Source organism: Pantherophis guttatus, chromosome 5 (genome assembly GCF_059756535.1).
Source record: "Pantherophis guttatus breed Tessera chromosome 5, ASM5975653v1, whole genome shotgun sequence".
NCBI classification, from domain to species: domain Eukaryota; kingdom Metazoa; phylum Chordata; class Lepidosauria; order Squamata; family Colubridae; genus Pantherophis; species Pantherophis guttatus.
In genome coordinates, this window is record NC_142067.1 from 67,758,039 (window position 1) to 67,771,744 (window position 13,706).

General features: G+C 39.2%; 1 protein-coding gene across 4 annotated transcripts in view; it reads left to right on the top strand.

The window, feature by feature from the left end:
- The window catches only part of DMD (dystrophin), a 2,041,544-nt gene that overhangs the window by 1,463,154 nt on the left and 564,684 nt on the right, over nt 1-13,706 (top strand). For all 4 annotated transcript variants that reach the window (XM_087871305.1, XM_087871306.1, XM_087871307.1 and 1 more), the window contains one exon: nt 1,365-1,519. In XM_087871305.1, coding sequence (XP_087727431.1) covers nt 1,365-1,519 — 155 coding nt within the window. The remainder of the gene's footprint in view (nt 1-1,364; nt 1,520-13,706) is intronic.

Here is a 13,706-nt window from a genome sequence, read left to right on the forward strand (position 1 = left end):
CATTTCAGCACATTCCATTATTTTCTTAATAACTTCATCTTGCGTTGGTATTTCTCATTTTTTCAATTTTTAGCAAACACAATTCCAGCCACTGTTAATACATTCACAATCAGATATCTCAATTCTCTATTATATATTTCAGGTACAATCCCCAATAAAAAATCTCTGGTTTAAAATCTATGTGCTTTTTTATCATTTTTTCCAACCATGTGTGGATTTTAGTCCAGTATCTTTTGGCTTCTGCACACATCCACCACATATGGTAACATGAACCCAGTATTTGATGACATGTCCAACATTTTTCAGATTTATTCTTGAACATTCTGGCTATTCTCGTCGGGGGTAAATGCCACCTGTAAAACATCTTATACAAATTTTCTTTATATGCAGTTGACATTGTCATTTTATAATTTTGAGACCACAATTTTTGCCATTTCTCTAAGTCAATCCCGTGTCCAAAATTTTCCCCCCACGCAATCATTGTTTCTTTAACTTGTTCTTCTTCCAATTTAACCTCCAATAAATATCCATATAGTTTTTAAATTACGTTTTCATCAGTACCTGTTAAAATTTTATCTAAATTAGTTAAATTATCATAAAAACCTTATGTCTTAAAATCTTTATCGTATCTAGAATGTATTTGCAAATAGGAAAACCAATTCGTCTATATACCTTGTTCTTCTAATTCTTGCATAGATTTAACTTCACCCTTTCCATTTAATAATTCACTATATCTACCAATTTGTAACAATAACCCAAACTTTAGAACTTTTAACTGAATGAGAAAGGTGACTTACTGAAGAAATTTTCATAGCATATTAAGCACTAAACTAAGAAGCTGAAGTGTTTATATCTGAAAAAGATTACAGATAGTCCTCAACTTTAGTGACTTTTCCAAGTAGCAACAGCCTGATAAAAGTGACTTACAACAGATCCTCACACTTATGAAAATTGTAGCATCCCTGCAGACATGTGATGAAAATTTGGGTGCTTAGAATCGGCATGTATTTATAAAGGCTGCAGTTTTCCCAACTCACATAATCACTATTTGTGACCTTCCCAGTCAGCTTCCAACAAGCACAGTGAATGGGGGAAGCTAGATTAGCTTAATGACCATGTGATTTGTTTATGGATCATAGAGATTCACTGAACAACTGCTCAAAAAGGCTGTAAAATTGAAGATGATTCAGTTAAGAACTACCTGGCTTAGCAATAGAAATATTGGTCCTAATTATGGTTATAAATCAAGATCTACCTGTATATGTTTCTATTATGAGTATTTAAATTGCTTTGTGTATATCTTCAGATTGTGTAACTTGCTGAGGCCTTTCTGAAATAGTGCTCATATTTTTCTCTCTTTCCAGCAATTTTCAAAAGAACTACGTCAGTGGCATATAAATCTGGATGTAGCAAATGATTTGGCCCTTAAACTTCTTCGGGATTACTCAACTGATGATACCAGAAAAGTACAAATAATGACCAATAATATTAATGATGCATGGGCCACCATTAATAATAGGTAGGACATGATGTTTATTATCATATTTATAAAATAGAATGAAAATCCTGTTTTTACTCAAAAATTCAAGAAAATTTATCAAATAATGATGAAAGATTTAAGAGAACTGGATATGGTATTTGTTAGTTGTTTTGTTGTTGTTGTTTTGCTACCATATATTTCCATAAGATTAGTCTTGAAAAAAAGTTTCTTCTTTCAGATATATTTTAATCAATGTATTATTTACTAAATTATTTCAAAGACTTGTCATTGTTATCTGAGTATTTGAGTTACAGCTTATGATTCCTAATTTTGCACATTACAGTTCTATCAGTATTTGTTCTTCTCTTCCAAAATGTATATTTAATACTTAAAGTCCCATTAAAAATTAGTGCCATGATAATTTTTTTTTATTGAAAAGTTTTATAAGAAATACAAACAATTTTCTCCCCCCACCCTTCCCCCTCCCCACATAATAGAAAGTGTACATTTTCTTATACATAATAAATGCATGTTTCCCTTAAAGAAAGCATTAAAGTAGGACATTTTAATTGCATTCGGAGTTGCTCTTCTTCTCTTTCTTCCCTCATTCCACAACAAACCTTCTTCTCCACCTCCTTTCTTTCCCTTCCCTCCCTCCTCTTCTCTCCTACTTTCTCCTTCCTCCTCTCCTACCTCATCCTACTTCCTTTTCCTTTCCCCCACTTCTCTCTTCTTTTCCCCTTCTCGCCTTCACTCCTACTCCTGTCCCCTTCCCTTCCTCCTCTCCTTCTTCCATTCCTCTCCCTCCCTCTCCTCTTCCTACCCACTCCTCCTCTCTCCTTTCTAACTTCTTTGCTGTGAAATATTCTCCTCCTTTAGTATCTGAGCAACTCCTGTATTCTAATCGTAGATACTTTCTTCTGTTAAAACATTTCTCTATTCACCACTTTTTTCCCATCCCAACCCTTATCCCACCCTCCCCACCCCACCCCCGACTTCCCAGAGCAAAAACAGGGTATAGCATCTAACAAACATATGCTAAAATAAACTAACTAATTATAAATTTCAAAACTCCCACACATTCTTTAATTCCCCTTGCTCCAATTCATCAACCTCCCTTTTATAAATCCTCAAGACCAATTACGTTAAATTCATTCATCCTAATTATAAAAAAAAACTTTTTCTTGATGTATAATAAAATACTTTAGCAACATTACAAACAGTAAAAGTCATAAGTAAATTTCATTTCCATACCCTCGAACATCATTCTTTTTGAACATTACTCCCTAATACAATTCTGAATTTAACATTAATCCTCTTCATTCAAAGAATTGGGTATCTTGAGATCTTACACATTTTATCTCATATACCTGTTAAAATAATATAATTTTATGTTAAACATTTTAAAAATCTCTTAATACCTTTAAAACACTTATTTACCAAATATAAATTTCAAAATCTACCAGAGGATATCTTTCAAGTTTTCAATTAACCAATGTTAATACCTCTGACTTTTTTGAAAGCAGCCCTTTTACTATCCAAAACTAATTATTGTTTTGTAATAGAATTCTGAATTTAACATTAATCCTCTTTGCTTCAAAAAGTTGGGCATCCTGAAAGCTTACACAATTTATCTCATATATCTTTTAAAATAATATAATCTTATGTTAAACATTTTAAAAATCTCTTAATACCATTGAAACACATATTTGCCAAATGCAGATTTCAAAATCTACAGGAAGATATCTTTCAAATTTTCAGTTCCTAAAATAGCCTTTAATACCAATGTAATTAAACTTCTCAGTTTATTACTAGAATCTTCCTTCCCCAAAGAGAAAAAAAAAGTAAATGCTTAATCTTCTATTCTTCTCTTCTTTCTATATTTTTTCCAGTCCTTTTTTTTATTAATTCTTTCAACATTCCCCCCAATTTTATTTTTGAAAATTTTAAAATGTTGATTTGAGGTTGATGTTTCTGAAATACTCACTCTCTTCTTGAAATCACTTTTTCTAATTTGAGATCTCCATTTTGACTCTTCTTGCTTGTATAGTCCTTCAATCCATTCCTTTGTTCATATAGCCAAAATTTGTTGCCATAAAGTTTGTCAGCTTGCAATAGAGAGTCTATTTGTTGCTTTTCTATCAGTTGAATGGAAGCATCTACCCAGTTCTTTGTTTCAGCTGTGCCAGCCTGCCTTTCAGTCCTAACAGCCTCTCGATCTTCCAAGGGCAGGCTCTTCTGAAAAATTTCCTGCTGCCCATCTAACGACTCCTTATAATTTTCCAAGCTGTTTTTTGAAAAAGCTCTTTCAATTATATCCAAAAGCGCAGAATTAAAGGATTCTAGAAGTTCTTGAAAAGCTTTAACAGTTACATCTTGAGAATTTGCTGATTCACCAGCCCTGCTGTCAGCCATATTTCAGCCACTTTGTATTTATCCAGCTATTAGGTCAACAATTCCAACTATTTTCCACACGGTATAAGAGCAAAATTTTAGTTAAAGTCAATACCAAATTCTTTTCCTCAGTACCAAATTCTTTTCCTAGGCGTTTCCACTTTAGAACTTTCTCTTAAAGTGTAATCCAGTAGCTGTATCAATGTTGCAAATGTTAACAAGCATAACAAGCACCTTCCCTTGTAGCTTCCTCCTCCTGCCCTCAGGCACCATTTTCTGCATTTTAAAACGGAGTTAAAGTGTTACTTGCAATTTTTTTTTCTTTTTTCTCCTGGTTTGCTCTGTCTGCAATCAAGGTAAAGATGTTAAAAGTCCCCTCATTTTTTTTTCCCAGCAGATTTTGGTCGCGGCTTCTAGTGGAGTTTTAGCAGAGTTGTCCCTGGTCCGGAGCAGCTTGACAGGCTTCAATAGGGAACCCACACCCTTCGCGCCCCAGGATTTCTCCTAGGGCACTTGGGGGTGCTCTACCTCCGCCTGTCGACTCTTCTCTCTCCCCTTTGCCCGGGGAGAGGGTTCCAAGCCTCCAGACAGCTGTTTTTCGGCTGTTCTGGGGCTTTTACGGAACCGGGGATTGGGCGCTCATAAAAGAGTGTCTTCAAAGCTCGCGGAGCCAAGTGGAAGTCGCCATGATCAATTATTGAATGTTGTAGATTTTCTAAAAAAAGGAATAAGGTGCTTACCTTAATGAAAACATTTTTTCAGCTCATTAGCTGTTTTTTCTTATATAGGATAATTATTAAAGTTCTAATATCTCTTTTATCCCATCCTCATTATTTAGTATAGATATCATCAATTTAAAAGATATTTTAAAATATTCCACTATATTATGAATTATGTTATAAAATATATACAAATATATCTGAAATAAAAAGTGTATTAAAGCAATAAAAACGTAAAATCATTGTTTTGAATTCATTATTCAGTAAGATGCACAATAATTAAATAGGTTTCTCTCTTTCTCTTCCTTTTTTTTTTTTTTTTTAGAATTTAGCATGAGGTTTGTAGCTTACACTCTAAGGCAAAATGAATGTGGTTTTAAATGGCTTTTAATTACAATTAATGAATATTTATTTATCTTATTTCAGAGGGTGGTGCTGACCTGGCAGGGATTACGGAGACCTGGTTAGGCCAGGAGGGAGGAGTTCCCCTTGTGGAAATGTGCCCGCCAGGTTTCCGTGCATTCCATCAGCCAAGGACTTAGGGAAGGGGTGGGGGAGTGGCAGCAATCATTAGAGAAAGTCTTTGCCCGAGGGAGGCCACTGTTCCTCAGATAGCCAGATGTGAGTCCCTCCTTGTGAAGTGGGGTCAGGGGATTCAGATGGGCCTACTGATTGCGTACCTGGCTCCCTGCCACGTAACAGCGGTCCTGCCTGAGCTGCTCGACATTATAGCCAGGGTGGCGGTGGAAACCCCCAGACGTATTGTTACGGGGGATTTTAATCTGCCATCCGCTGGTGAGATGTCGGAGACGGCTCGGGAGTTCATGGCTTCCATGATGGCTATGGACCTGACCCAGGTAGTTAAAGGCCTCACCCACTTGGGGAATCACACTCTGGACTTGATTTTTGTCTCTGATCAGTGGCTGAATGATCTAAGAATAGGGGATATAGACATCAAACCCTTGTCATGGTCTGATCATTCTCTTTCAAGTCACTTCCACCCACCGCAGGGAGATGGAACCAACCAAATGGTTCCGTCCCAGGCACCTGATGGACCCCGAAAGGTTCCTGATGGAGCTTGGGCCATTTCCTGAGTCTCTGGCTCAAGACTCGACTGAGGACCTGGTGATCGCCTGGGACAGGGCAGCTACTGCGGCCTTGGACCGCATCGTGCCTTTGTGGCCTCTGATCCGATGCCGATCTCGTCTAGCTCCTTGGTTTTCCGAGGAGCTGAGAGAGATGAAGCGTCGGAAAAGACGCCTGGAGAGTGATTGGAGGACAAGCCGATCTGAATCTGACTGAACACAGGTGAGATCTTATATTAAGACCTACCTAGTGGCGATAAGAGTGGCGAAGTCTATCTCCATATACTGACCCTTTCTTTCTAATAAAATTATCATACCCCCCTTATACTATGCTATAATATGCATTTCAAAGTGACATTCTATTATAACAATATCTAATAACTCCTGATTTAACATAATAATATTATTATATCTCCCAATTTAACGATTTCCACTCGTGATCTACCCTTTTACTACCCCCCATACGTTATAACATTTCAAAACATACTTCCACTCTAAGACTACTCAATAAATCCTAATTTAACACTTATTCAATTCAACTACCCATTTCCTTCCCCCGCTTCATTACATATATTCACATCTAAACATAATATCCCTTTTCTTTAAACTAAACAATCCATAACCTAACCTATCTCCACCCATTTTCCTACAAAATTACCATAATTATTCTTAATATCTTTATTCTTCTGCCCACTCCCCTAGAAAAATATTCCCTTATGTAAATAAAATCCTAAAAGAAAAAAACTTTAAGCTTGTAATCCATATAGCATCTTCTGTAATATCCTTCAACTGGATGATAAACTACATCACCCATGTTAGGGTAACATCGCATCCTTATTCCAGCAGTATTTTCAGTATCTTCAATTACCATCTGCCCCCATCAGTAACAAATATCTTCATATTGGAAGAAAGAAAAAAAAAAAAAACCCGACAACCACCCGAGTGACTTTATAATTATATTCCGTATAATGTTTATGGAGGTGTCTTTTATCCAGATTATTAATTCCAGCCATAATAATAGGGTAACAACCAGATCTTCTGCGTGCCCCAATCCAGTAAATCTCTTGCCATATAACTCAACATACACGTAATATATTTATCCGGAAATCCAAAAAACAAACAAGATGTTTCCAACCATTCGATTTAAGGCCTTTTTCACATCCCAAAATAATTCAGCACTGCAGAGATCTGCCCTATCCTCAGGATAAAATAAGCCAATACTTTGCCAATTATCTTTTCATATATTCAGTCCTTTCATAAGTAACTGGCATTACACTGCTGTTTAGTTTAAAAGTTTTTATGTTTGTGAGACCTACTTCTTCTTTTCTTGACTTTTTGTGGGTTGGATCTCCATCCTAAATTCCTTTCTGTAGGTTGTGTATCAACTGTTTGGTTTTGCTGATGTATAACTTGATCCTGTTGGGTTTGCTTTTGTGGCTGAGATCTTTCTGGTTCTGTAAATTGTATATCAACTAATTGACTTCCATGCTGGTTTGTGGCTGAGATGGAGTAAATGGATAGTAAAGCATGATATAATCTGTTATGAATTTGGGTTTTATTATGAAGAAGTCAAAGGGGAAGGGGGGGTGAGGGGGGTTAGGGTGGAGGGGGGGAAAGGGGGAAAAATTTGTATTTGAAAAACTTTTTCAATAATAATAAAAAAGAGTGGCGAAGTCTTATTGCATCTGCAGAGAACTGCCCAGCCATGCTGTTTAGGGTGACCCGCTCCCTACTTCAGGTGGGGGCACAGGAAGATCCCTTACAGGGTCGAGCTGAGGATTTTGTACAATTCCTGCATGATAAAGTCGCTCAGATTCAGGAAGGCCTGGACTCCGATTGGGTAGATCCAGGGGAGGAGACGGGGGCAGGCCTTGAGAGCATTATCTGGGAAGAGTTTGACTCTGTGGCTCCTGAGGACATGGACAGGATTCTGGGCAAGCTTAATGCTGCCACATGTTTATTGGACCCGTGTCCCTCCTGGTTGGTACTGGCCTCCCAGGAGGTTACACGAGGCTGGCTCCAGGGGATTATAAATGCTTCTCTGAGTGAGGGTGTCTTTCCCGCCGCCTTGAAAGAGGTGGTTGTGAAGCCCCTCCTCAAGAAGCCTTCCCTGGACCCAGCTATATTATCAAATTATCGTCCAGTCTCCAATCTTCGCTTTGTTGCAAAGGTTGTTGAGAGTGTGGTGGCGCAACAACTACCCCGATACCTGGATGAAGTTGTCTATCTGGATCCATTCCAGTCGGGCTTCAGATCACTATACAGCATGGAAATGGCATTGGTCGCATTGGTGGATGATCTCTGGAGGGCTCGGGACAGAGGTTGCTCCTCTATCCTGGTCCTATTAGATCTCTCAGCGGCTTTTGATACCATCGACCATGGTATTTTACTGCACCGGCTGGAGGGGTTAGGAATAGGGGCACCGTGCTTCGGTGGTTCTCCTCCTTCCTCTCTGACCGTTCACAGTTTGTGTTGGCAAGGAGGCAGAGGTCGATCTCGAGGCACCTTATTTGTGGGGTGCCGCAAGGGTCAGTCCTCTCACCCCTTCTGTTCAACATTTATGTAAAACCGCTAGGCGAGATCATCCGTGGTTTTGGGGTGAGTGTTCATCAGTATGCTGATGACACACAGCTATACATCTCCACCCCAGACCACCCCAATGATGTCCTTGCTGTGATGTCCCGTTGTCTGGAGGCCGTGTGGATCTGGATGGGGAAAAACAAGCTCAGACTCAACCCCTCCAAGACTGAGTGGCTGTGGCTTCCAGCGTCCCGGTATAGTCAGCTGGTACCATCACTGACAATTGGGGATGAGATCTTGCTCCCCACAGAGAGGGCCCGCAACTTGGGTGTCCTCCTGGATTCACGGCTATCTTTAGAAGATCATTTGACGGCCGTGGCCAGGGGTGCCTTTTATCAGGTTCGCCTGATCTGCCAGTTGCATCCCTTTCTGGATCGGGACGTCTTGCGCACGGTCACTCATGCCCTAGTTACCTCCCGTATGGACTACTGTAATGCTCTCTACATGGGGTTCCCCTTGAAAAGCACCCGGAGGCTCCAACTGGTCCAGAATGTAGCCGCGCGGGTGATTATGGGCGCAGCTCGTTGCGCCCATGTAACACCTCTCCTACGCGAACTGCACTGCCCCCCCCATGGTCTTCCGGGTGCAATTCAAGGTGTTAGTTATCACCTTTAAAGCGCTCCATGGCTTAGGACCTGGGTACCTATGAGACTGTCTTTTGCCACCAATAGCCTCCCACTGACCAGTTCGTTCTCACAGGGAGGGACTACTCAGGGTACCGTCAGTCAAATTATGCCGACTGGCGACTCCCAGGGGGAGGGCCTTCTCTGTAAGGGCTCCAACCCTTTGGAATGAACTGCCCCCTGAGATACGAAATATCCCTGATCTCCGTGCTTTCCGCCGTGCCCTCAAAACCCTGATGTTCCAACAAGTGGGGCTAAACATATGAACATGTGAATGTTTTTAAAATGTTATCTAATTTTAGGTTCTGTTTAATTGGGCCAAACTATGTTAAAATAATAATTTTAATTAGCAATTTTATAATGTTTGTGTATCTATATTTTTCTTGATTGTACACTGCCTTGAGTCCTACGGGAGAAAGGCGGTATAGAAATATAATAAATAAATAAATAAATAAATAAATAAATAAATAAATAAATAAATAAATAAATAAATAAATAAATAAATAAATAAATAAAAATTAAATAAATACATATGCTTAAAAGACTGTGGTATAAAATATAATCAGAGGTCCTGCATAGATATGGAAATTATTTCAATTAGTTTTCTTTTACCATATATATTTTAAAATTCTGAATAATTTTGCTCTTTTAAACAAACATTTCATATTGTATGTTTAAAGGCAAGCTTCAAATTTTAAATAACTTGAATTAAAAAATATATTAGAATGTTTCCAAATATATTAACAACTTTTGCTGTCTCTTTGAAGTACAAAAAAAAGCCCATTACATTTCTGCTAATAGTTATTTTTCTTGGATCCCTGTAATGGAAGTTCCCCTCCCCAGAAGAGGGAAGAAGACATGAGATAGCAAATAATGCAAACACAATAAAAATAACTAAATCACAACCATTTAAATCCTTTTAACTAAGAGTAAAAGGGACGAAAATCCTTGTCTGGCTCATTGCCAGAATTTACAGCCTCAGGCAAACTCAAGTGGAAACACTTGAGATTAGCCTGACCACAAGAATGCATTTAGCTCTAGACTGTAGCAAGCAGGAAACAAGCCAGCTGCTGCTCGTTAAGCCAAGTACCAAAACAAAACACACAGAAGCTAGCAGGATTTCTCAACTTTATTTCTTTTCAGGAACAGGGATTAACCTTTTCCTTTCCCAACAAAGCTGAATAGAGAAAATTATCCCATCAATAGACACAGGATTAAACATCACCAAAAAACAGTTTTAGACTAAAAATCAGAAAATGTATATAAACTCTCTTTGAATGTTAATCTTTCTAGCTAGCCAAGAAGCCTGGGTTATCTTGGTTCCTTGTCATTAAAAGCTTCTTTCTGGCAGCTTGCTTCTTTATTCAATTTATTCTTCAGAGCACCGATTATTGCATTCTGGCTTGAAGAATCCCAACAGGGCAGTATTTCCTCCCAACACCTGTATGAAGTCCTTTCTCTTTTAAGTTTGATATCCTATGACCTGGATAGCATTCTAAAATTATACGTTTGGTCTGATTGTTACTTCTAGATCAAAAGTAATTTTGACTAGAAGAAGAATCCAGCAATTTAGAGTTTTTTCTGATTGATTTTAGAAAACTCATAAACCAGCTCTGTGTTAAGCTCCAGAAATATAACCACTGATGTCTTTTTATATTATTAACCACTATTGACAATAAGAATATTAAGCAAGGGATACCTTCTTATCTCTTGTCTCTGCTTTTCACTGATTGTAAATTCTTAGGCTCCCTGTCAGCTTCCTCCTAAAGGGAGAATATTTCCATCTGCTTTTCCCTTTCTACCACCATGAGGCCAGAAAGTTCAAAGGCTGCAGGGTTTTTAAAATATCAAATTAAGTAATTCATTACTTCAGTTGATATTTTTGCAACTTGAGCATCCATGTCTATATAATTTTAATGTGCTTGGTTATGCTCAAACATGCTAAACATTGATTCCAATAAACTAATAACAGTAACAGAGTTGGAAGGGACTTGGAGGTCATCTAGTACAAACCCCTGCTCATGCAGGAGATCTACAGTATACTAGGGATTTGAACCGCCGAACTGCCAACCTTTCTGATCGGCAAGCTCAGCGTCTTAGCCACTGAGCCACCTAGCCGGGCTAGATACAAGATACATACTTGGCATTACAAGACAAGATAGAAAGACCTGCACATGGATTAGAGAACGAACAAAAGTATATGATATCATCAAGAGATTAAAAGAATTGAAATGGAAATCGGCTGCTCAGATAGCAAGAAGAACAGTTGGCAGGTGGACCAAAGCAGTCTTAAAAAGGATTCCACTTGATTCATGAAAGAGACCTAAAACAAAAGGAATTGACAACATCAGCAAATATTGCAGACACAATTGGCAAAAGAAAGCTCAGGACTGTATTGGTTGGAAACATGCAGAAGATGCCTTCATCCTGCAATGATGAATGGATTTAGACAATGGCTAAAACAATGGAATAAACTAATTTGGGTTATCATAGGATTCCAGCTAGGGTTATCACAACATTTTTCTTTCATGAAGAAATCCTGATAGAATTGAACAAGAGATAAGATGAGACAAGATGATTTGATCTAAAGGTATCAATAGATTCCTAGTTCCTTGATATGACCCAAATGAGGAAAATATTGCAAGGAAGTTATAGATATGTTAGTATCCATAAAACATAACCTCAAGAGTAAGGGTTTTTTCTTGTTTTAAAAATATTCTTACATTTCTATTTACAAGACAGGACATACTGTATATGGCTAATTCTACTAAGAAATTTAAGTATAGAATTCCAACTAAAAATCCGTGGGGAATAAATGTGCTCACTGTAGCATTGACTCAGTGGTGGGTTCCAATTTTTTTTACTACCGGTTCTGTGGGCGTGGCTTGTTTGGTGGGCATGGCTTGGTGGTCATATGACTGGGTGGGTGTAGCTGGGTGATCATGTCACTGGGTGGGCGTGGCCAACTTGACGTCACTCATGTCAAGGGTTATGGTTAGGGTGCCTGGCCTCTCCTTGCCTCAAAGGCCTCAACGAGATACAATTTCCCTGTCTATTTATTTACTACTACTGAACATCCAAAATATACTATTTAATCCTATGTACATATGCTATATGTGTACATACATATTACAAAGTATAGAGTGTGTATAGGCACACAAAAAGATACATTATTTACTATATATACTGTATGTGTATGTACACACACACATACACACACACACACACACACACACACACACACACACCTTCTAAAACTATACACATTCAACCTCACTTCCTACATTTGGAAAAACACACCCAGAGTTCACTTTCTGCCACACTTTAACTATAACTTCTGTACATTTAGAACATTACACACACCTTCAGATGTTCTTCGCTAACTTGCACATGACTGTTAGAGCCAGGAGAGATCATGAATTGAGTAAAATGTGGTGAAACTCACTTAACAATGCTCTTGTTTAGCAACCAAAATTTTGGGCTCAATTCTGGTCATAAATCAAGGACTATCTCTGCCTTCCTCTCCATGGCAGCCTTGTCCTAGTAAACTCCTTCTCCTTTCTGGCAATTTTCCTCTCTGTTAGAGGCACCAAAATAATCCAGGCGATGTAAGGTTTCCTGCTGGAGCAGGGGGTTGGACTAGATGGCCTCTAAGGTCCCTTCCAGCCCTAGATTGCTGTCCTGTTTCAAAGGGTCTTCTGAAGCCATGTCTAGTGCCAGGGTTTGTGGTCCTTCCTTCCTTCCTCTTCTTTCTTTCTTTCTTTCTTTCTTTCTTTCTTTCTTTCTTTCTTTCTTTCTTTCTTTCTCTTTCTTTCTTTCTCTCCCTCTCTCTCTCTCTCCCTTCTTTCCTCTTCCTTCCTTCTCTCTTTCTTGTCTCTCCCTTCCTCTTTCTTTCTTTCTTTTTTCTTTGTCTCTTTTTCTTTCTTTTTGCTCTCCCTCCCTTTCCTTCTTTCTCTCCTTTTCTTTCTTTCTTTCTTTCTTTCTTTCTTTCTTTCTTCTTTCTTTCTTTCTTTCTTTCTCTTTCTTTCTTGTCTCTCCCATTCTTTCTTTCTCTTTTTCTTTGTCTCTTTTTTCTTTCCTTCATTCTTTTCTCTCCATTTCCCTTCCTCTTTCCTTCTTTCTCTCTTTCTCTTTGTTTCTTTGTCTTTCTTTTTCTTTTTTCTTTTTTCTTTGTCTCTTTTCCTTCATTCTTTCTTTTCTCTCTCCCTTCCTTCCTCTTTCCTTCTCTTTCTTTGTCTCTTTCTTTTTCTTTCTTGTCTCTCCCTTCCTCTTTCTTTTTTTCTCTTTCTCTCATTTTTTTTGTCTTTTTCTCTCTCTTTCTCTCTCTCTCTCCCTCTCTCTCCCACGCCGCCCTTCAAAGTTTAGGAGAGTGAGACTGGGAGGCCCGAGAGAAAGCGCCTGGTAGTGGCGGCGATACCACCAACAGTGCCACCCAAAACAGGAACTTCAGGCTGTGGCAGGTGGGGGCGGGGGCTGAAACAGGAGCTTCAGGTGGTGACAGTGGGGTGTCCCAGAACAGTTGGGAAGTTTTCCTGCACGGCTTTTGCCGTGGCAGGCAGCGGAGGAGGTGGCAGCAGCGGGGCGTCCCGGAAGAGCCAGGAAGTTTTCCTGCACAGCTTTTGCCACGGCAGGCATGGAGGAGGAGGAGGCGGCGATGGCAGGTATTGGCAGCAGTGGCAGCGGGGCGTCCTGGTACTCCTGGGGAGTTTTCCTGCACGGCTTTTGCCATGGCAGGTGGTGGCGGCGGCAGTGGAGGTGCATCCCAGAACTCCCGGGAAGTTTTACTGTGCGGCTTTTGCGGTATCTGCCTCCCTTCACATGCGGT